This window comes from Nelumbo nucifera, chromosome 2 (genome assembly GCF_055504915.1).
Source record: "Nelumbo nucifera cultivar China Antique chromosome 2, China Antique-T2T, whole genome shotgun sequence".
In the NCBI taxonomy this organism is placed as follows: Eukaryota; Viridiplantae; Streptophyta; class Magnoliopsida; order Proteales; family Nelumbonaceae; genus Nelumbo; species Nelumbo nucifera.
The window spans coordinates 81,033,203-81,056,615 of NC_142650.1; the positions used below are offsets into that span (position 1 = coordinate 81,033,203).

A 23,413-nucleotide genomic window follows, 5' to 3' on the forward strand; every position below is an offset into this window, starting at 1 on the left:
TGACAACTATAATTTTTCACATCCATCAGCAGCTGTGAGCAGTATTGGGTGATTCAAACACTCCGTATTTTTTCATTTTACTTCTTGAGTTTTCTTTTTAATTTATAACTGTATATAAATCAAAATATCAAACGATGCAGACATCTGAAAACTCTAATTATAAAACATCCATTTTTCTTTCGAGTTTTTGGGTAAGTTTTTCTAGAACAATCATTCAGGAATTCATTGTAAATTTCTAATATAATTTCTAATTTTTTAAATGGCTACAAGTTGTCAACCCTTTTGAAGAGGTAATCTTTTATTCTTACTTTAATCTAATTCTCTTATTCCTGCTATGAATATTATGATTATTGATCATTTTTATTTTTATAATGATATTTTTTGTTTTCATTAAACCTGAATCTCTTAAATCGTAACATATGAAATATATTTCTGTTTTGATTAGTTGATGTTATGATTTTTCTTTGCATTTTTATGTATTTTTGGCTACTTATACAGGTGTTTATATATGTCATTTTATTTTTAATTATTTCAATTATGATGTCATGAGTTGCCCATTCGACCAAGATGATTGAACCGATGACCCATGACCCAGGGGCAAAAATGGTTCAACCTTTGGGTTGGTTCTTGAAACATTGGGTGTGCCAATAGGTAGAAGTGTCAATTGAACGAATTTGGTCCAACCCGATCCAGTCCAAATCCAATCCAATCCATTAAAATGTAAATGGATTGGATTGGATCCAATCCAAACCGAATGAAATATCAAAAATTATATAAAATCACTTTTAGCATTGAAAAAGCAATTTTGTGAAAGTACTTTAATAAAAATATTTTCATAAAAGTGCTTTTACAAAAGCACTTTATTGAAAGTACTTCAGAAAAGTACTTTTATAAAAGCACTTTTCAAAAAGTACTTCCATAGACTTTTATAAAAGTACTTTTATAGAAGTGCTTTTACAAAAGTACTTTCATAGAATTTTTATAAAAGTGATTTCATAAAAGTACTTTTGTAAAAGTCCTCTTGTAAAAGTTTTTTCGTAAAAGTGATTTTCTAAGTGTTTCCATAAAAGTGTTTTCATAAAAATACTTTCATAAAAGTGATTTTATGTTGTTTTCAGTTTTGATTGATTTCAAATTGAACAAAGGTTTGGCCTCATGATCAGTTTATTGGAAATTTGGTTTAGGTCTAATTCAAACCAATAAGAATACAGACCAAATTATTTTGGATTGGCCCAATCTAATAACTATAATGGACCGTCCAAATCCAATTTAATAAAGTTTGAATCGGATTGGATCCAAACCAAAACCGGTCAATTGACACCCCTACCATGGCATAGGTTTGACAAAGATTTGCCTCAACCCCAGTCCGAAATTGAACTGGTCATCAGCTAACGCATTCAATCACTTAATCCTGTTTGTTAGACAACATCCTATTCGTAATACTATGCACAAATTGGGATGATTCAATCTTATTCCTACAAAAATATACAACAGGGTAATGCCACCCTGAAACCCAAAGACGGTTTTTTACAGACTGGCTTAGCCGAGGCACAGGGAAAACGAGAAAAAAAAGGAGGGAAAAGGGAAAAAAACAACCAGACATTCATCTCCGACACAGCCACATCAACCTCAGAAAGCAGCCAATGATACCGAATAGCCTCTAATCACTCCCTTTTGAAATGTAGGAGCAACAGCAGGCCAGATAAATATATAAAATTAGAGGGGGAAAAAGGCAAAACATAATAAAACAATACAAACCTATGACCGGAGAACTGAAAATGCAAAAATCATCCCGTCCCAGTCATTGCCTTGCAGCCGAATATGCATTATGAGTGCCGTAAGTTCCTGTAGAACAAAAATAATCTACACTCCATAAGCTTCAGTACTTGAGCTGTATTATAACAAAATACTAAGCAATTAGAGAAACTAATAGGTACCAAGTGCAACACAATACCAAATCAAAAGTACAACAAAATCTTAAGTATGATATTTACAGCCAAACCCACCTAAAGCCAAAATTGTAGTGAGAACTGTAATTGATGGTTTAGTTTCTTGCATTAAATTAAATGGTAATTTGCACCATAATCAAGGTTCAAAGTATCACAACATATCGGTGTGCATCTTATTACACATATTGGTTTTCAGGGTCACCAATACATTCAATACTTTAAATTGGTTCTAATTAATAATGTTAAAATGAATGTCATTATGTTATGAACAAGACTGAATTGTTGGACCCAAAAAACATGCAACTGTCGATACTTTGAACCTTGATCATAATCCAGAAAGCTTTTTGTAATCTGAAATGTTCTCTTGGGAGGGTTAAGAGTTTTTACCCCTCCCTTTGTATTTTTCTATATTAATATCTCTTAATAAAAATATTTGTTACTTACCCAAAAAAAAAAGGAAAATGTAACTTGGAATCATGAACCTATCTCAATCCTCTCATGCTCAAGGGCATTTACACTGCTACCCCTCCTCTTTTGACAATCTTTCATTTAGCTTCCTATATAAATTGTGTGGTCGCATTGGTGCATATACAACCACTCCCTTGGGCTTGTCTTTTCTAGCTAGTAACACCATTTCTTATTTGAGAAGGTAAAATTCTAAATCCACTACGGCTGCCAAGCAGGTCTGGCCAAGATATTTTCAACTTCAAGATTAAGAATATCAGACGGAGAATATTGATATAATTCGGTTGTCTTAAGTTCTGTCTGTCTGAGATCAGTTATGTAGAAGGAGAATGGTGGAAGAAAGAGAGAAAGAGAGGAGAGAAATTCTGGTTCGAACTGGAAAACTCAACTTACCATCTCCCAGTCGGCCAGGCAGTATTTATATTATTAAAAATAACTGAAAATACCTATGTGCCCTTACTTAAGTTAGGAGCACTGGTTCCAACACAACATTACAGATCAGCAACATTAATTTAGGTATAAAGACAGAAATACCCCTACGCTAACACTCCCCCTCAAGCTGGTGAATATATATCATTTACTCCTAGCTTGTTACATATGTAGTCCACTCTTCCCCGACTCAAGCCTTTTGTAAATAAGTCTGCCCACCGATTTCCTGTATTAACATGTATAGTGCCTACCTCTCCACATTCAGCACCTTCTCCCTCACAAAGTGACAGTCAACCTCAATGTACTTGGTTCTTTCATGAAACACTGGATTAGAGGAGATATGAACTGCAACCTAATTATCACAATAGAGCTTCATTAGAGTGTTAATGCTGTACCCTACTTCCTGTAGAAGGTTCCTTAGCTACACTAATTCACAAGCGGTGTGTGCCATAGCCCTATATCCTGCTTCTGCACTGCTTCTTGCCACAACCGTCTGCTTCTTACTTTTCCATGTCACCAGGTTACCTCCCAGAAACGTGCAATAGCTTGTAGTAGACCGCCTATCAGACATAGAACTGGCCCAGTCAGCATCAGAATACCCTTCTATTTCAAGTTTTCCGCCACTCTTGTATATCAGACCGCAACCCGGAGCCCCTTTTAGATACTTCACAATTCTCAGAACTGCATTCCAATGAGGAATCAGAGGTTTTTGCATGAACTGACTTACCACACTAACCGCAAATGAGATGTCTGGTCTAGTAATGGTTAGGTAGTTCAGTTTGCCCACAAGTCGACGATATCTGCCAGGGTCTTCAAACACTTCACCCATATCACTGCTTAGCTTGGTATTTGTGTCCATGGGTGTTTTAGCTGGTTTGGCACCCAACAAGCCTGTTTCTTCCAGCAAATCAAGCACATATTTTCTCTGGCACAGGTTAATACCATACTTGGATCTTGCTACCTCTATCCCCAAGAAGTATTTCAGCTTACCCAGATCCTTTGTCTGAAAGTGATCCTGCAGACAAGTCTTCAGCCTGTCAATACCAATGTTATCATTCCCAGTAATAACAATATCATCTACATACACCACCAACAGTATTTTTCCTCCCGGAGAGTCATGACTAAATACAGAATGGTCAACTTTGCACTGTTTCATACCAAACTTCTTTACCACCTCACTGAACCTACCAAACCATGCTCGAGGAGACTGTTTAGGCCCATATATAGCCTTCCTTAGTCTGCACACCTTACCATCCTCCCCCTGAACAACAAACCCTGGAGGTTGCTCCATATGGACCTCCTCGAGTAAGTCACCATGCAAAAAGGCATTCTTTATATCAAGCTGATATAGTGGCCACTCATACATGGCTGCAAGAGAGATCACAACACGAACTGACCCTATCTTAGCAACCGGTGAGAAGGTCTCCGTGTAGTCAATACTATAGGCTTGGGAGTACCCTTTTGCAACCAATCGCGCTTTCAGGCGTTCAACATTACCATCAGGCAAATACTTAACCGTATAAACCCATTTACAACCAACAGCTTGCTTCCCAGGAGGAAGAGCAGTGAGGTCCCAAGTATGATTATGATGAAGGGCTGAGAGTTCTTCTTCCATGGCTCGGCACCACCCTGGAGAGGCAAGGGCTTCCTGGACATCTTTAGGGACAACAACTGATGATAACAGGGTGACAAACTGGCGATGGGAAGCGGAAAGGTGAGTAAGAGAAACATAATTAGAAATGGGATGAAGGGTGCAAGTACGTTTACCTTTCCGCAAAGCAATGGGTAGATCAAGTTCAGATGCTAAGTGCGGGTCTGGTGCTGGATCCGTCGACGGAGATGTAGCCGGAGGAGTAGTAGCTGGTGCACATGGGCGATGTGTATACACATGACAAATAGGTGGGCGTTCAACAGATGGTGGCACCGGAGGCAAGGGTTTGGTCACGGCTGGAACAAAGGAAGGAGGGTCGACAACGGGAAGTGGAAGAGGAAGAGGTGATGAGGAAGAAGAATCATTGGACCCCAAAAAGAACGGAGTAGACTCAAAGAATCTGACATCAGCACACACAAAGGACCGTCGAGAACTCGGATGGTAACATCTATACCCTTTCTGGGTCCGAGAATAGCCAAGGAAGATGTACTTGAGAGAACGGGCATCGAACTTGTCATTCCCGGGACCCAGATTATGGACGAAGCAAACACACCCAAAAACTCTCGGCGTAAGAGGAAACGGAGACAAAGTGGGAAACAAGACCTGAAACGAAGAATGACCATCAAAGATGAACGTGGGCATCCGATTAATCAGAAAGCAAGAGGTAAGCACTGCATCACTCCAAAAAGGTTTGGGAACATGCATGAGGGATCTTGCTGTTTCAAGGAGATGGTGATTCTTTCTCTCAGCCACCCTGTTTTGTTGTGGGGTGTAGGTACACGAGGTCTGATGTATAATGCCATGTTGATCCAAGTATTCCTAAAATGATGAGGATAGATATTCGCGGCTATTATCAGAACGGAAAACTTTGATGTGGGTACCAAATTGGTTACGAATCTCAGCATAAAATTTCTGAAAAATGGTAAACAATTCACTTCTTTCTTTCATTAAATAGAGCCACGTCGTCCTTGAAAAATCATCCACAAAAATGACAAAATATCTGTATCCATTATATGACATCACTTTATAAGGACCCCAAACATCTGAATGAACTAAAGAAAAAGGACTCGACACACGGTTATCAACCCTAGAACTAAAGGGAACACGATGGTGTTTCCAAACTGACACGACTCACAATCCAAAACAGAAAGCTGACTCAAGGACGGAACCAAGGACTTCAAGACTTTTAGCGATGGATGACCAAATTGGCAGTGCCACTAAAGAGGAGAAAGAGATGACTGGAGAGCTGTTGAAGTTCTACCGCCACCACCGTCAAGATAATACAGTCCACCTACTTCATGCCCTCCACCAATCTTCATCCCCGTCTTGAGATCCTGAAAAACGCACATAGAAGGATAGAAGGTAATGGAGCAGTTAAGTGATTTGGTCAGCTTACTAACAGACACAAGGTTAAAAGGCAATTTATGAACATACAGAACTGAGGAGAGGGATACAGGATCTAGGTCAACATTACCAACACCACAAATTGAGGATGTGAAACCATTAGCAAGGGTGACAGATTGTGATGTTGAGCAATGAGATAAGGAGGAAAACACACATGGAGTTCCAGTCATGTGATCGGAGGCTCCAGAGTCAATGATCCAGGGATGTAGATGCCAGACAAGCCATACCTGAGTGAGCGAAAGTCGCCGTGTTCTGCTGTGATTGGATAAACCTCTCATATTCATCACGGGGAACACTCACCATCTCCTTCACGGAACCATCTGTGGATGTAGGAGGCATCTGATCAGATGAATGATTCCCCTGTCTAAAGCTAGAACTTGAGTCACCGATCGCGGCATGATTAGCCCAGGTTGAGGGAGGACCATATAGATCATAACAATAGTTGATGGTATGTCCATCCATACCACAATGAGTGCACTTCCTCGGGCCTGAGCCACGTCCTCTACCACGGGCTCCCCCTAAATCTCTGCCCCCAGTACGACCACCACCACGATTATGAGTAGACCCACCATTGCCACTTCGGCCATACGCAGAACCACTACCACCACCACGGCCAGACTGAGCTCCCCTAGCTCCACCTCTAACACCACGGCCTCTCGTTACAGCAAAGGCAGATCTATCTGAGATATTAGAGTTCTCAGTAGATCCGATAGAAATACTCCGGAGTCGAGCAAATACCTCTTCTAAGGAGGGAAGAGTTGATCCTCCTAATATCTGAGCCCATACTAGTTCATATTCAGACTTTAGTGCCACTAAAAATCTGGTCACATCAAGCTGCTCTCTCTGTTGTTGCTAAATCTTGACATCAGAAGTGAGAGGATGATAGACATTCAACTCATTACGTATGTTTCTCATGTTGGCATAGTACTCCTCAAGACTCTGATTGCCCTGTTGCAGGTTAAAGTACTCTTGATACAGCTGATAGACTCTTGTTGTATTGTCCTGCCCCGAATACAATTTCTTCGCATGGTCCCACACATCTTTGGTAGTATCAAGAAACATGAATTTCACACTAATCCTGGGTTCCATACTGTTCCACAACCATGTGATGATCTGAGCATCCTCTTGCTCCCAATCTTCATACTCGTGAGAGTCAGATGAGGGTTTCTCCTCTCTGATGTGTTTTACCTTCTTCTTTGCCTTCAAAAAGACTTTGACGGATTTAGCCCAAGGCACATAATTCTCTCCATTTAATTTAATGGAGGTCATCTGAACATTCAGGTAGTCTGTAGGCACCATCACACTAGGTTTATAATCGCTATTATCTCCCATTATGTTATCACCGATTCTGCACACTTGCTGAATTCTATTATCACTGAGATCTGCACACTACACACCACTAGGTCACACCTGTCACACTAATTGCAGCACTTATTGTTGCTGGAATGTGTGTTCTTTACACCACAAACCCTAGATCACACCTGTCACACTGATTTCAGCACTTGTTGTTGCTGAAAAGTGTGTTCTTTACACCACAAACCCTACTCCTACAACTACCTGAAATCTTACCACTATATGATCATCTCTTCCTTCGAAATGCATAAAGAAACCAACATAAACCCTAGCACATTACTGTCTGAAACCCTAGCACATGGTCTGAAACACACTTCCTATTTAATCCATAACAGATATCATGCACTGAGATCTCTTACCTTATCACTGAAGTAACAACCATACAGGCAGGAAATCAGTCCACACACGACAGCCACTGCACACACAACAGCCACACACGACAGCCACTGCACACACAGTTCGGCCCTCTATTCTTCCTCTACTAGGAGAGGGCGATCTCAGAAATCACAGCCACTGACCACATACAACCTGACTGGAGGCATAGAAACCTCCAAGGGAAGAGGGCGATCACTCCTTTTCAGCCCTTTCCCTTATCTCCAATCGAATGCAGAAAAAAGAGGAAAAACCCTAGATAGGGTGCATAGAGAATAGAAACCTAGGCAAGCAGAAATCTAGGCAGATTCAAGTTGCTCTGATACCATGATATAATTCGGTTCTGCCTTAGAGTTCTGTCTGTCTGAGATCAGTTATGTAGAAGGAGAAAGGTGGAAGAAAGAGAGAAGAGAGAAATTTTGGTTCGAACTAGAAGACTCAACTTACCATCTCCCAGTCAACCAGGCAGTATTTATATTATTAAAAATAACTGAAAAGACCTATGTGCCCTTATTTAAGTTAGGAGCACTGGTTCCAACACAACATTACAGATCAGCAACATTAATCTAGGTATAAAGACAGAAATACCCCTACGCTAACAAAGATAAAGTGTATTCTTACTGGAAAAATTCACTTACATTTTAAAAGAGGTTAGATATGACTCTACAAATGATCCCAGTTTACAGTAAATAGAGAAATATAGAAATTAAAAACACTACCTTGCAAAAAGCAACTGAGAACTATTAACAGCCCCCCTGGGAGCACTGAGGCGCCGTCCCCTTGGATCATTGTTAGCACGCATTGCTTCAACTTCCTTTTCCATGGAAGCTACTTCTCTTCGCATCTTTTTGGCCTCAACTTCCATTGCTTTATTCAAGGTATCAACCTTCTTTGCCAGCATCTGGTAAAACAATATGATTTAAATACTAACAGTTTAAGGAAACAAAAGAAAAGAAAAACCCCAAGATGATATAGAGATAATAGTAATGTTGAAACCTCAATTGCATCATCCTTGTCCTTAAGGCTCTGATCCTTCTCATGACATGCTTTTCTCAAAGTAATAACCTCTTTTTGTAACATATCATACAAAAGTCCAGACACATAATCTTCATGATCTGTTTTCATGTTCTCATTTGGTTTCCCATTTGAAGTCTCTTTACATGTACTAGCTGTCTCATTACTTTGTATGCCATCACTGGTTTGGTTGTCAGTAGTATCTTTCCCATCTCTGTCTGATGTAACCTTGCTTCTGTCAATTGATCTGCTACCACCATCAAATGACCTTGATGAACATTTCACATTTTTTAACAATGCACTTGCACTGTTGGAAGACACAGTTGCAAGCCGTAAATTTGAAGACCTCCTTGATGAAAAGCCATCGGCATAATTTCTGGAGAAGCTTTCCACTCCACCAAGGGACTGCCTTCTTGAAGGCCCATTGCTTATGATTCTTTCTGAAGTAGTGCGACCATTGACACTGGGAGAATGTCTCAAACCTTCTTCAAGAACTTTTAGTCGCAATTGGTATCTTTCCTAAGAACCCAGCTCAAACAATGGCAAAACTGATTTAGATAATGCTAAGTTATCAAGTCCTCTATAATTGCTGAAACTTCCCTACCTTCAATTGAGCTTCTGACCTTGCAGCACGCTCTGCTACTGCCAGTTTATCTCGAAGTTGTTGCATTTCTCCCTGTATTAGTATAATAAGCTAATATAGTTCAGTACTTCAGTCACCAAACATGAAAAGCATAAAAAAATTACTTTCTGTACAATACACCCTCATGACCTGAAGTATCATTCTAGTTAGAAATAATGCAGAAATCCATAATCTAACTAGAAAATGTCAAATATCTGAAGCTTCAATGTTTCCCTCTAATTTTCCCAAGAGTTACAAAATAGCCCCAGAAAGAAAAGATTAATCTAGAGTCATTATAGTTGTGATCCTTGCCAAAGTGGTCTTTAATGAAGGCACCTCTTGCATTTCTTTCTTCTGCCAATATTTTGTTTTTAATTCATTAACCAAAGTAGAACTTCACCAAAATCTCCAAAGAATTTATAGAAAAAAATAAATAAATATCCGCAAGAACAAGTGGCATTCTTGTCATTTCCATAATAAGAACTCACAATCCAAATCAATATAAGAAAAAGGAATTAAGAGGAAAAGGAAATAATGCAATAAGGGTAAACTATAACGTGCCTGAAAAAATCTTCTCTCTTCGAGCCATTGCTTTACAGGCATTACTTTGTCATTGGCATCTTTCCATTCATTTGCAACTACAACTGCAACACGGTTTGCAGTAACCTTTGCACGAGCTAGTTCCCGGTCAAGAATTTTCCTCTCCTCCTAAGATCTTGAGATTTTAGGATAGGTATCTTATTTGAAAGACGTTATATTGAAAAAAAAAGGAAACTCACATTCATTTCCTGCACTTTTCTTTGGTAATCGCGCACAGCATTGGCAGCAGCCCCACCAGCAAGAACAGCCTCCTCTAGCTCATGGACGGTTTGACTTAGCTTTTCTACCTCTGCAACCTTTTGCCTATGCATTTTGTCCAAGATCTTGTTCTCTTCCTGATAAAGAAGCAATAGATCTTACATCCACCCATGTAATGCATCTCATGGATGGCCACCACCATGCCAATAGCACCATACATGCACCTTAACCTAAAGTAGGTAGTCAAATATCAAACAGATGAACAAACCTGGCATATTTCAATCTGCTTCATTAGCTCCTGGTTCTTGTTTTGCAGATTTTCAACTAATGATGCCTTTGCCAAGGCAATTTGAACAATCCTCTCAGCCTCGAGCAGAGCAGCTTCCTTTGATTTAGTAAGTCGGTCAAGTGCTCTATTATCATCCTGTATCTTTGCGACCTGATAATCCAAAACAGAATTTTCAAATACACACAGAAAACTCATCCTTATTATGAATGGTTTTTGACAAATTATCCCAACAGACAAGATTAAACACCCCACACTATTTCACAAGCAGACTACCAAAAACCAAATGCATGTATGATATGAATAACTGTCTATATGCATAATAGAAATAATACTGGCAGTAACTGCAAACAACAAAATATTGGAGTACAGCTTTACATACCTCCAGCCTAGCAAGTTTTAGCTCCGCCTCAAGTGGAGTGATGATGGCCTCAATAGGAGGCATATCATCATCCTTTTGAGCAGCATGGACTCTTCTGAGTGTAGCTTCTGCTGCAAATTGTGCAGCAAGAGCTGCTTTTTTCTCATCATTTATCTTCTTGGTCTCAAGATTCTATAGAAAAAGATGATACAAGTGAAGTCAGAATATACTCATCAAATGTGAAAATAACTTTCAAGAAATTGATAAAGAAAAGTTGAAGCAGGCAATAGCAAAAACTATACACTATACCTTGTTCTCCAAAAGAATGTCGGTAGCCTTTAGCTTTCCTTCCACTTTTTTCAGCTCATCGGTTAGCTGTTGGCATCAACCAGAAACAAAATAAGATGAAAGTAAAAACAACAGAAACTTCAATCCATAATGGCATGCATAATATGCAAAATGAATTAAAATTCTACTTTTGCTAAAGATAGTTTTCTAACAAAACGGCAGAATCCCCAAATTCAATAAACAACCAGTTAATTTTATCAAAAGACAATCTTCCCAAAAAAAAATAACAAAAGAAAATCAACACATAAGGTCCTCTTTGATGCAGAATACAGCCTACAAAGTTTCAAAAAGAGAAGAAAAGCAACTTCGAAATCAGCACCATCAAGAAAATCAACTCCATTCAGCAAACTAGTAATGTATACTTAAAATCTTGAGCTTCTGTTAAGCATGCAAGGTATCCTACTTGAAAATTTTTAAATTGTAAGGTACAAGGAAAAGCACAAGCCTGAGGCACAAGGCATGACGTGAGGCTCACACCTTTCTGAAGCAAGGAACAAAATTTTGAAAAAAAAAAAGAAAAATAAAATTATTATTAATTCAAAAAATGCAGACCAAAATATTAGAAAAAACTAAATTCTTTAAAAATACCCATTGGCTCAAAACACATAAACATAATGTAAGTACATGTAGATCACCACCGCAGAACTTGCGATGAGGGTCATAATGACACAAAGGCAACCACCACAGTACCTGTGATGAAGTCTATGTCCACGCCAAAAGGTAGTACAACCACATTGTCAGCAATTGAAATCGTAAGGCCTCATGACCCAACTAACCATATAAGACCTGCGATGACGCCTGCAATGAGCTCACTAATCTCCTTACTAACAAAGATATCATTCAAAATAAGAAATTGTGGAGATACACACTGCGATGATAAACACAAGCGGCATAACCAATGATCAATGTGCTATCGCATTCACCAGCGCTCTCAGCTCAACCTGACATCGCAGGGTGCCTCTAAGGCGGTAGCTATGTCAGTCTGCTTGCGATATCACATAATTATTGTGTCAGCCATGTATGGCAGGGGTATTTTGGTGTTTTCCATTCTTTTATGATTTGTACCGTCACCCTAATATAAAAATATAGAGTAGCTAGTGCCGTCAGCATGCTTTTTGTCTCAGACAATTTTTTTTCTCTTCTCTTCTCTTCTTTCTTGGAAAATATGGTATCAGAGCAGGACATTGCTCTCTGAATCCCCTCCTTTCTGATCATAGCCTTTTTTCTTTCTTCCCTAGACTGAGAATGGAAGAAGCAGACTCGTCCCAGGTCTGACAACACTCACCCCAGTTCTGAGAGCATTTCTGATGTTATCCAAGAAATACAAAAAAAGTGGATGGTCAATTGAAGCTTTCCCTAGAGGTCAATTGAACATTTCTGGGTTTAAATCTTCAAAAAATCTGCTCAGACTGAACAGAATCAAGAATTAGTTTGTTTGTAGCCTCTGTTCTTGGCAATAAGTCCAAGGACAGGTTGTGTTTTACATTGACCAAATGGTGTAAGGGAGTGTTTGACCTTTGTAGGTCATGAGTGACCTGGTTCAACTGGCAGGGGACTGCAGCATTTTTTTGTTGATGTTTGGGACTTGTATTGTCCTTTGGAAAGGTTGGTTGTCATCTGTGTGTCCTGTACATGTGTGTGACAGCAGTTGCTGTGTGTGAATGTGTTTGTTACATGCATAAAAATCTATAAGGAGTGGGGTGGTTTTCATCTGTGTGTGGACAGAGACAACAGGTCATTTGTTCACTCTAAAGTTATTATATATGGTGGTAGTGGCAAGGTGCCAACCAGCTGGTTGTTAAGGTCTCCTGCTGGTCATAGTGGAGACTTGGGTAGCCCTTCAGAAATATCAAAAAAAAAGTAAAGTTATTATATATGGCTACTATAAGTTTCTGCAACATCTAGAACCACATCTAATTTGGGTGGATTGAATGGTGGTCAGGATACTTTAAATTTTCCTATGACTATCACTCCCTTGGATGGTAGGAACTACTTGGCTTGGTCCAAAGAGATGCAGCTGTATATTACAACCAAGGGAAAGGCGGGGTAATATCAATGAGTCAATGGGAAGGTAAAGGAACCTAGATTTCTGAATATGACAAGTGGGACCAAGAAAACTGTATGATTATGTCATGGCTTCTGACATCCACGTTACCTTCAGTTAAACAGAATTTCATGTGAGCTGAAACAGCTAAAGAAATATGGGAACAAGCAAAAGCAACATATTCAGAGCAAAGGCATTGTGCCAAGATTTACTAATTACAAGCTGAATCTTCAACATGTAAGGAGAGGAGTTTCTCTGGCTACTATTCAGCCCTAACTTCAGTTTGGAAAGAGCCAGATTACTACCAAAGCATTGAGTAGGAAAGTGAAAAAGATACCAAAGCTTATAAACATCGTGTCTCGGCAGCGTTTGTTTGCTTTCCTGTTGGGCCTCATTAGAGTGCAAATTCTGGGCGGTAAGGACCTTCCATCTATTCAAGAAGTCTATGCCCTAGTTCAGTCAAAGGAAAGCAGTAAATCAGTTATGAATGCTCCTGAGGGGAAGACTGTTACCTTAGCAATAAGGAGAAACATAAACTCAGGAAAGAAATCCAGACACACCCGTGAAACTTGTTGGGAGTTGAATAGGAAGCCAAAGTGGGCACAAGAGTTGAGAAAGAAGTCAGCACCAAATCAGAAGAAGTATACCTCGGCCAACTTAGCAGCTCATGATTCATAGCATGGAAATTCAGCAGTGACTTCATCTCAAGATCCCCCCCCCCTCTCCCGGTTCTAATCTCAAGGAGGATAATATTAACTCCTTCCATGACCATTTTGAGAAATATGGTAGGGCTCTTAGACATGCAGATACTAGGCCTACTCCTTAAACTTCTTTTGCATTCTCCTCAGGTAACTCAGCCTCTGCCTTCCATGTAGCCTCTAAGACTCTGAAACCCCCATGGACTATTGAATTCCAGAGCCTCAAACCATATGACTGGTAAGTCAACCCATTCCATTCATATACCCTCCTCTCAAGCAGAGATCAAGTGAGGTTAGATCAATGAGGTTAATAGATGGATCTTTCTCCTCCATTGCTAGCCAGGGATCTATATCTTTGCCCTTTGGTCATCCACTATCATATTTCTTGCATGTTCTAAGTTTACCTATTAATTTTTTGTTTGTTATTAGTATTACACATGCTTTGTTGTTCAGTAGTCTTTCTCCCACATTCTTGTGTTTTTTAGGATTTAGCCTCCGAGAAGGCAATTGGTAGGAGAACATGGTTGATGGCTTCCATATGTTGGAGAACAAAGTTGGTCTTGTAGTTGTCATTGAGTCAGTCAAGTATGAGTCTTGTTGTGGCACCACCGTTTGGGTCATATGTCTTTTGAGTCTTTTAAGCATTTATTTCCAGAACTGTTTAAGTCTATGTCAGTTAATCAATTTCAGTGTCAAGTGTGTCAGTTGAATAAGCATTATCGAACTTCATTTCTTTTACGTAATAAAAAATCAGATCTTTTTTATCTTGTGTATTCTAATGTGTGGGGCCTATTAATATTCCAAGTAAAAATGGCTATAAATACTTCGTATCATTTATTGATGATTTTTCTCAATACACTTAGGTTTATCCTATGCACTATCAAGAAGAAGATCCTAAACTGGTGAAAGACTTTCAACGGATGATATGTACTCATTTTCAAACTAAGATCCGAGTTTTCCAATCAGACAATGCGAATGAGTATTTCTAAGCCTAGGTTGACTTGTGCTTCCTTTTTTAAAGCCTTAACTCAACCTATTCATCACCTTGGATTGTCTTTCCCTGTTAACGAAGCTTGGTCTAATCCTATTCAACCTAGGCTTGGTGCTTTTTGTTGGGAAGCATTCCTGGAAAAAAATCAACACTTGTGACTTATTGCAGAGAAAGAGGCCAAAAATTTGTTTATCTCCTCATTGGTGTTTTATGTGCAAAGCTGAACGAGAGAATGGTTATCACTTACTGATCTCTTGTCACTTTGCTAAATGTATTTGGGAATGGCTCTTTTCTTTTTTTTTAGGTGTAGGTAGACTCTCCCGTTGGATGTGCAAAGTCTATTTGCCCCTACATTTTTCAAATGGTCGTTAAAAAGAGGGAGAATCATGTAGAGAAGTGTAAGGGCAGCAGTTTGTTGGACCTTATGGGAAAGGAACTTAAGAATCTTTTCAGATAAGGGGTTTCAAGGTATTTTGGAGGTGATTAACATCAGAGCGGTGCACTGGCTTAAGTCTTTGGAATTGTTTAATGACTTCTCGTCTGATAATTTGCTAAGGAATTGGAAAGAGGTTGCAAGTTCAGCTCCGGTGGTAGTGACTTCTTTACATGCTTGGGCTCCTCCTCATAGCGGATTTGTCAAGTTGAATGTTGGCGGGAGCTGTATTGCGAATCCAAGGCCTTCAAGCATTGGGGGGGGGGGGGGGGGGTACTAAGGAAAGAGGAAGGAAAAATAATTGCTCTTTTCTCATATCCAATAGAAGTGGGTGACTCTCTTCGGGCTGAGATCATGGCAGCCTTGGAAAGAGTACAAAGAGCCAAGGACTTGAGCATTACTAAATTGATAATAGGACACTCCAAGTTGGTGGTGGGATGGCTAAAGAAAGAGATGACTGTATTTTGGAACTATAAAAATGAACAGAGGAATTTGTGATTCTTATTTGGAAAGATTTCTGTAATGGTGTGTGGTGTAATCTCTACACCAGGATGTAATTTGTGATTCTTATTTTAATAAGATTTCCTTTTCTGTTATTATCAAAAAAAGAGGAAATCCAAGTGGTTAGCAAAGGATATTGAAATTAAGCTGAATTGGATTAAAAGAAGTGCCAACTCTTTTTCTAATGGGTTAGCTAAGCAAGGGATGAATAGGGTTGCTTTGTTTTGGGCTAACATGTAAAATGGTTTTTGTTTCTTTAGATCGGTGAGTTAACAGAGTTTATCTCCCCCTCTCCTCTGTACTTAATATCAATTTTTCTTAATGAAAGTTATTTGTTATTGATGAGATAATAGGTTTTTTAAAAACATTTATTTTAACTATGTTTATATTTTTAATTGATATTATGTATTTTGTTTTTTAATTCTTTGGCATTTTTTATTTTTTTAGCATTTTTTGCATTTTTGTGCCTTACTTTGAAAAGGTACACACCTCGCCTTGCCCCTTGCACCTCAGGAGCAAAATGCCCCTTGTGCTTTTTTGTGCCTTGTGCTTTTTTGTGCCTTGTGCTTCTAAAACACTAGATTTACCTTTAACATATAACAACTCACTAGAGGTCATCAACAATATGAAAGATCAAAATGAAATGTTCAGATGCATTTTTTGACTTCAGAGTTGAAAAAAATTATAGAATCTCATATTCTTTCTCAATTCTCATTAAGGTTTCTAAACATTTATGCACAACTGGCTATTAACATTTTGGTATTTCAGTAGTTACCTCTTCAACAGCCTTTTCTTTGAGACGTTCCGAGTACTTCAGCACCTTAATCTCTGCTTGTGCTTCTCCCAGTTCCCTCTCCTTATCTGCAAATATAGGATAAAGACCATAAAGTAATCAGAAGTTGAACATGTACACCTGACCTGTAAAAGCTATACTTTTCTTGGAGATTGAACAATTAGATGTCCATAGGCTTTTTTCGTTTTTTTTTTTTTTGAAAGATGAAAATGAAAATTTTATTAAGATGGAAAGTAAAAGCGAAGGGAGAGATTCCCTTAATACAACAGCACCAAGAATAACGACACAAACAGCACTCTGAGACAACAGATAAACAAGTCAAAACACAGTTTTTATCCCAAATGATTCAATTCCAGTGGCTGTAGAAGTGATTAAAGTTAAAGCCTCTGAAAAAACTGTAGATGGTAGCCCATTTCACCAATAACCTCTCCACGTTTCCACAAATCCTCTCAACTGGCAGAGCTTGATTAAGAAAAGCCCTGCCATTTCTTTCCTTCCAAACAACCCAGCAGACTGCTCCAGGCACTATGCCCCAAAGGATCTTTCCCCTCTTTGATAAGCCTTCCAAACTCCAGGATGAGATCAGTGATTCCAGATCTGAGGTACAGCCCAAGAAACACCAAACATGTTGAAACAATGGGACCAAACTTTGGCAAATAACTTGCAGTGGATGAGAGTGTAGGTACATGTTGATCACCACAACCGCAATAGTGTAGAAGGTGCTAAACCAATGGCACAGAGACACTCATGACGAGTTCACAATTCGGCACAAATCTGCGATGAGCTCCGAGCCTGCACAGACTAGCAATGAGCTCAAAGCCTATACAAGCTTGTGATGAGCTCAAGGCCACCACAGGCCTACAATAGACTCAAGGCTGTGATAACGAGGATAAACCCAAAGTCGCCAAGGATCTACGATGAGCACAAAGCCATCGCAAGCCTACAATGAGCTCACAGCCATCACAGATCAGCAACGAACAAAGAAACATGATGACTGACCAATGTCACTCATGAAATGACGCCCAATAGGAATAAGAGAGACGCGTAAGTTCAAAAGACTCAAAAAAGGAAATAGCATATGTGTATTATGAGAATCCTCAAATGAAAGGAAACATTGTCCTAGAGAGATCTCATAAGACACGTGGCGAAACCTTAGCAATGTCCCCCTGACAACTGACATCGAATCAAAGATTCCCTCTCCAAGTGGGAATCAAACTCTTTTGACTCCTTCCTTTCGGGAGCTCAGGATCTCTCCCTATAAAGGGAGACGTAAATCATAACGAATACAACATTCTGTCAATCAGAGCCCTTAGCCTACCCTTTGCCCTCAGCCTTCCTTTGTCTTTCAAGGAGACCTCCGTACGTAGCCTTACCACACCACTCACAAAGAGTATGATTCACATTCCAGCCCCAAGCCACACGCTGGTTAGAGGAGCCAACCAAATTTTTAAACAATAATTTTACTGTAAAACAGTCTAAATTCTCACTTAACCACACTAACTTGTGTTCAAGAGTGGGTTGGGGTCTTACACCTTCTAGAGTATCAACATGTTTGAGAGGTCCTCCAAATCCCAATCATTTACTTCTCTGTGCAAACAAGGGATTCAAACCTACTGGCCACCTAAAGTTTCATGTTTGAGATGCCCATAAGCATCATTACAAGCAAGGTAGAACAAGCAGGGTAAAATCCCTCCACCCATCACATAAGTAATGGTGCAAATTGTTGTGCCAAGAAAGAACTTCCAAACACAAAATATATATCATCATCATCATAATCCAAGCCTTACCCCAACTATAATGGGTCAGCCACATGAATCCTGGTTTGCCATTTTGTTCCATTTAAAGCCATATCCATTGTTAAATTAGTAGCACTTAAATCATTTTTTACCACTTCTACCCAAGCCCTCTTTAATCTACCCCTAGCCCTTTTAGCCCCTTCAACCTACAACAAATCATTTCTTCTTGTTGTTAGACAGTGTGTATGCCCTCAGCTCCAACTGATGTATTGTATATAATTTTGTTATGAATAAAAGAAATATTCAGTTCATGTGTCATCGGGTTGTTTTGCTAAATACACTTAGTTCATATAAGTATTATGTATGAGACCACATGATTGTTATAATATGTACTTAAACTTCACAACCAGTGGATACACTTGGGGAAGTCTACCCTGCCAAGGTTATCATTCTCACATTGCCAAAGGTAGTAGAGCAGTGGCAAAGTGCCAATCAACTGGCTGGTAAGGTCACTTGCTAGTCGTAGCAGAGACTTGGGATCAAATCCCGCCTGCACCTGGATTGGGGGACCTAAGGTGTTGCCCTCCAAAATGAAATAAAAAAAAAAAGAGGTAGTGGAACAGTGGGCCTCAGTTGCTCAGGTTGTGACCTAAGGTGTGAGGATGAGTGTTTGCAAGAAACAAAATTGGACCAAACCTAGCTTGTTTCTGGGCTTTATGACAAGTGGAACAACTGGATGTTGCTTTCAATCCCTAGACTTGATATTGATATCAGATTGAGTATCAAACTTGTCTGCCTTTAATAATACAACCAATGAGATCCTTCTAGGGTCAAATATCTAGGTATGTTGGGGCATCCAAGGACAGTATGTCCACCGAAGATCAATGTGATAGGATCTACTCCTATGTCAAGGCATAGAGAACACTTTGTACAACTTCCTACTCAAAGTCCTGAATCTACTGGCAAGCGGCAATAGGATTATCTGAATCCTCAATAAAAGATCCAATGGTGTTGGAAGTCAGACACCATGTCATAAGGCAAAGAGGGAAAAAGTCCATCCCTTAATGTGGTGTCAAGTCTTATAGCAAAGAGATTGATTGCAAGTGATTAATTAGGTTGCATTGACTTGATCATCACATAATGGGTTGAAGAAATAGAATTGGGCCTTTAGGACAGTAAAGTTCCAAGTGATTTTAAGAGTTCAGACACTTAATGGGCCTGATCACTTAAGCCCATAACGGCTATGGTCGAATTAGCCTATAATGGCTAATTAAAACTTAAGTGGCCAACCCTACTAGCTTGCATTAAGCATGTGATATGTTGACACTCCCATTAAGTTGTGGGTCCCACACCATATAAGTTGTAATCTCCTAATTGGATAAACATTTTCCAAAAATAATAGAGTTCGAATGGATAGTTAAGAGTCTTACATTAGAGTCCTAGTCAAACTATGTGCTAGATAAGTCTAGTAAGACTAGGATTTGACTAGTTTGACCAGTTGAAGGATTCAAATATAATGACTGATTTAATAGAGTTGGACTCTCTCCAATCTTATCCTAATAAAGGTGTCGTTTGCCAAGTCTTTCTTGAAAGATCTTCTTGCAGATCTGACAACCAAAAGACGACGTGAGCTTTTGCATTAAGATCTTAGCAGCCTGAAGACCATTTGGTTAAGGCATGTCTTCCCGCACATCTTTCTACGCAAAGACGTGATGAAAAATGTGGAAAAGCCCCATTTGGAGCTTCCCAAAAATAGCCCAAAATGGGCTTCACACATCTTTTTGAGGCAACATCTTTTGGCAGCTAAATCTTTTCCCAACCAAACGGAAATAGACAAAAACGTGGGTTGTCGGCCTTCTAAACACCCGACAGCCCACACAGAAAGATGCGCCAAACGAGGCCAAAATTAAGAGTTGTAAATTAGGAGAGGGCTCTTGCAGCCCTCCCAAGTCTATGAATAGAGACGAATGAGAGGGGATCGAACCATGCTTTTTTTCTCCCTACTAGCTGAATTCAATCCCCTCATTGTGAGACATTTAAACTAGGGTTTTGAACAACATTCAACCAGAGCTAATATCCATTGGTTCAAGCACAATTCCAGCCTTCACTTGGGTCATGAAAATCCCCCAAAAACATGAAAAAGGTTGGACCTTTGTTACTGTACTTTCTAGAGAAGAAATCTAATACTGCAAAGATAGAGTTGCGTCATCTTCAACTTGTTGCAATGTTACTGGGAGGATTCAAGCTTGAGTGTGAACAACACTTAAAATTCTGCATTTGTGGACTTCAATATCAGGCAATGCATTCAATCTTTATCCAAAAAGATATGATCTTTCATGGTCCAAGAACCCAATCGGTCCTATGAGGAAAAACCGGTTTTCTGATATGTGCGATTTCAGCACTAGGGTTTTGCAAATTTTTGAAATTCCACCTCTCTTGTTGTTGGGATTTTGTGCACAATATGATCATTGGATGATCATCTTTCACTTAAAAGTGTTGTTGATTGTCTTCTATGCATGTGACCAAACCATCTAAGTCTATTCTCTCTCATTTTATCACCTATTGATGCTACTCCTTTCTAGCTTTTTCACTCATCCATTTCAGCATATGCATTTTTGACATACTCATTTTTTTGACATGTTGCTTCTTGACTACCAACACTCTGCTCCTTACAACATAACCAGCCTTACAACTATTTTATAGAATTTTCCTTTTAATCTAAGTAGCATTCTCATATCACATAAAACACCAGATGCAACCCTTCAATTTTTCCATCTTGCTCTAATTCTATGGGCAATTTCCTCCTCAATCTCTCTCTGATTATGAATTACCAAACCAAGATACCAAAAAAAGGTCACATTGAGTTATCTCTAGGTCTCCAACCCTAGGTGTACTTTGATTTGCACTCCTATTATTATTAAATTTGCATATCATATATTTCACTTTAAAACTTCTTGTTTCTAAGACATTTGTCCATAAGTTTAGTTTTTGCATTAGGCTTATAAATATAAAAACAAATATAAAATTTGCACGATGACAAAATAAAGGACAGTTATAACAGCTCCCTTTCCAACCTTTGTATCCAAGGAAAAGAAGTTAATGAAAAGATGTCAAGCTTTTGAGTTAAGTAGCGTTTTGAGGTTAGTGAAGATCCAATTGAAATTAAAATGGTGAAAATGCATTATGAGTTCTAAAATTTTGAAATTTTAAACTTTCTAACAGGTATTTAGCGTTCTAAAATAGAGGTATCGTTTGCGTTAATTAATGAACAACCCCTACGCTCAAAGCAACATATATTTAAGTAAAATTGAATTAAGAGAATGAAAATCCAAGCAAACACCAATCAGGAATTTGAGGAAATAAAAACAAAAACGAACAAATGCAAAAAAAAAGAAAAGAAAAGAAAAGAAACGCCAGATATTAGGAGCACCACTAACATTGTAGAGATCGATAGAAACATTTTCTTCTTTTCGTATTTATTTGTTTTTTAACGGCTCAACCGGAACTCCGAATAAAAACAAAAAGGTATTGTTAAAACCCTTTTAAAGTTCATTATCTGAACATGAAGTGACAATGTAATCGTTTCTTTTGAGTTTATGTGCATTCAACTAGAAATATCAAGATTTAACAACCAAAATGAGTATTACACCAAAAAAACTAATAAACAACAGTGATGAGAAAGGGAAATAAAAAATATATCATTTCTCCTCATAATTAAGTAAACTCTCGTAGAGAAAAAAAAAAAGTTGAGAAATTTGATCAACAAATGAAAGAAATTTTCGAAATCCTTCACCTCTAACTTTATTTTCGAGACGATTGAGCTCGACTTTGACTGGATCGGAACCGTGCAAAAGATTGATGAAGTCGTCGATCTCAGAACCGACCCGAGAAATCGAGCTCTTCTTCCTGGACTTGAACGAAGCCGATGTGGGTTTAGCAAAATCCGAGCTTGGTGTTACTTCTCCATTTCCAATGTGCGCATCTGCCATTAGAGATCTGCTTGTGGTTCAGGCATCAAAAAACTGAAAACCTAGAAATACACTGTGTGCCTTGGAAGGAGAGGGAGAGATCTCTGGGTCTTATTTTCCTGCAAAATCGAGAGTGAGAGAGAGACTTTTACTTTTAATTAAGCAGTGGTTTAGGCGGGGTTTAATATCTGAATGAGAGAAACATTAAAACAGTGTGTTTATTCAATAATATCGTGTATCTTGGGTATGTAGCGGACCCACAGGTCCCACACGCATGGGTGAATGAGAATTGAGAAGAAACGATATGGGACCCAGAAGTTGATGCAAAGCGGTTTTGCCATTTAAAAAATAAAATAAAAAAGCGGTTTTGCCATTTTGAATGACCCAAGAGGTTAATTATTATTTTATGTATGGCAGAAGTTTATGGATTGGAGGACTATTATTGTCGTAATGTTACAGTCATAAAAACATACTCCATTACCTTGAGATGGGTACGTCTTGTGGTTGATATGGGTGTAAATAGATCTAATTCGAATCGAATCAAATCTCGTTCAATACTTTTTTGGGTTTATACTGTTGTGTTTTGTGAGACTTGGGTAAGTCTATGATAGGTGAGAATGGTCTTATCTATGTTTAGCGACTTTGCATCTCCGCCCTACTGCCTGTCGCCCCACAAACATCCCATACAACGTGTAATTACCACATGTCCAGTCACATGCGGTGGGGCATTCCCATTAGACCTAATAATAGGCCAAACTGGTTCGAGCTCAGGCCAGGCTTTCACTCTGCATTAATAGATTTTTCTAAGACCCAAGCCCGACCCTCATAAAAAGCCCAAAGCCCGGGCCTGGGCCCAAGCCGGAAGTCTATCTCATGCCACTGCTATTGCTGAAGTGGTTGAATAGAGAGAGAGAAAGAGATAAATTATAAAGAAAAAAATAAAAAAAATATATATATTAAATTATTAATATACATATATATTCTAATAAATACTATATATTTTATATAAATATATAAAATGCATATTATATATTTATAAAATATATAATGTTGAGTCGGGTTGGGCCGGGCTCGGGCCTGGCTTTTTTGACAAATCCCGAGCCTGGCCCGAAACACAGTCGAGCTTACTGTATTGGGCCTAAGGTCAGGCCCACGGGCCTAATTACATGTCCAAGCCTGTGCGGGGTGGGCCGGGAT

General features: G+C 39.0%; 1 protein-coding gene across 2 annotated transcripts; it reads right to left on the bottom strand.

Moving 5' to 3' along the window:
• Nucleotides 1-1,459: 1,459 nt before the first annotated feature.
• On the bottom strand, nucleotides 1,460-22,397 carry LOC104587806 (microtubule-associated protein 70-1-like). 2 transcript variants are annotated; one of them, XM_088896956.1, is made up of 11 exons: nucleotides 22,042-22,397; nucleotides 16,495-16,580; nucleotides 11,014-11,079; nucleotides 10,726-10,896; nucleotides 10,326-10,496; nucleotides 10,039-10,194; nucleotides 9,817-9,967; nucleotides 9,242-9,309; nucleotides 8,620-9,156; nucleotides 8,343-8,524; nucleotides 1,460-1,845 (listed from the first exon to the last, which is right to left on the bottom strand). In XM_088896956.1, the coding sequence occupies exons 1-11, from the start codon at nucleotides 22,235-22,237 to the stop codon at nucleotides 1,827-1,829; spliced, it is 1,803 nt and encodes a 600-aa protein (XP_088753082.1). In that variant the 5' UTR covers nucleotides 22,238-22,397; the 3' UTR covers nucleotides 1,460-1,826. The 2 variants fall into 2 exon arrangements, with proteins under 2 accessions (XP_088753082.1, XP_010243834.1); XM_010245532.2 differs by having other exon boundaries at nucleotides 9,242-9,313; nucleotides 9,821-9,967; nucleotides 22,042-22,396.
• Between the last annotated feature and the right edge of the window lie 1,016 nt (nucleotides 22,398-23,413).

Excerpts from the sequence above, each read along its gene's own strand:
- LOC104587806 (XM_088896956.1), bottom strand. The coding sequence starts at position 22,237 with ATGGCAGATGCGCACATTGGAAATGGAGAAGTAACACCAAGCTCGGAT. Across the intron at positions 16,581-22,041 it reads TCTCGAAAATAAAGTTAGAG|ATAAGGAGAGGGAACTGGGA; the intron begins GTGAAGGATTTC and ends CTATATTTGCAG. Across the intron at positions 10,497-10,725 it reads TAAAACTTGCTAGGCTGGAG|GTCGCAAAGATACAGGATGA; the intron begins GTATGTAAAGCT and ends TTGGATTATCAG.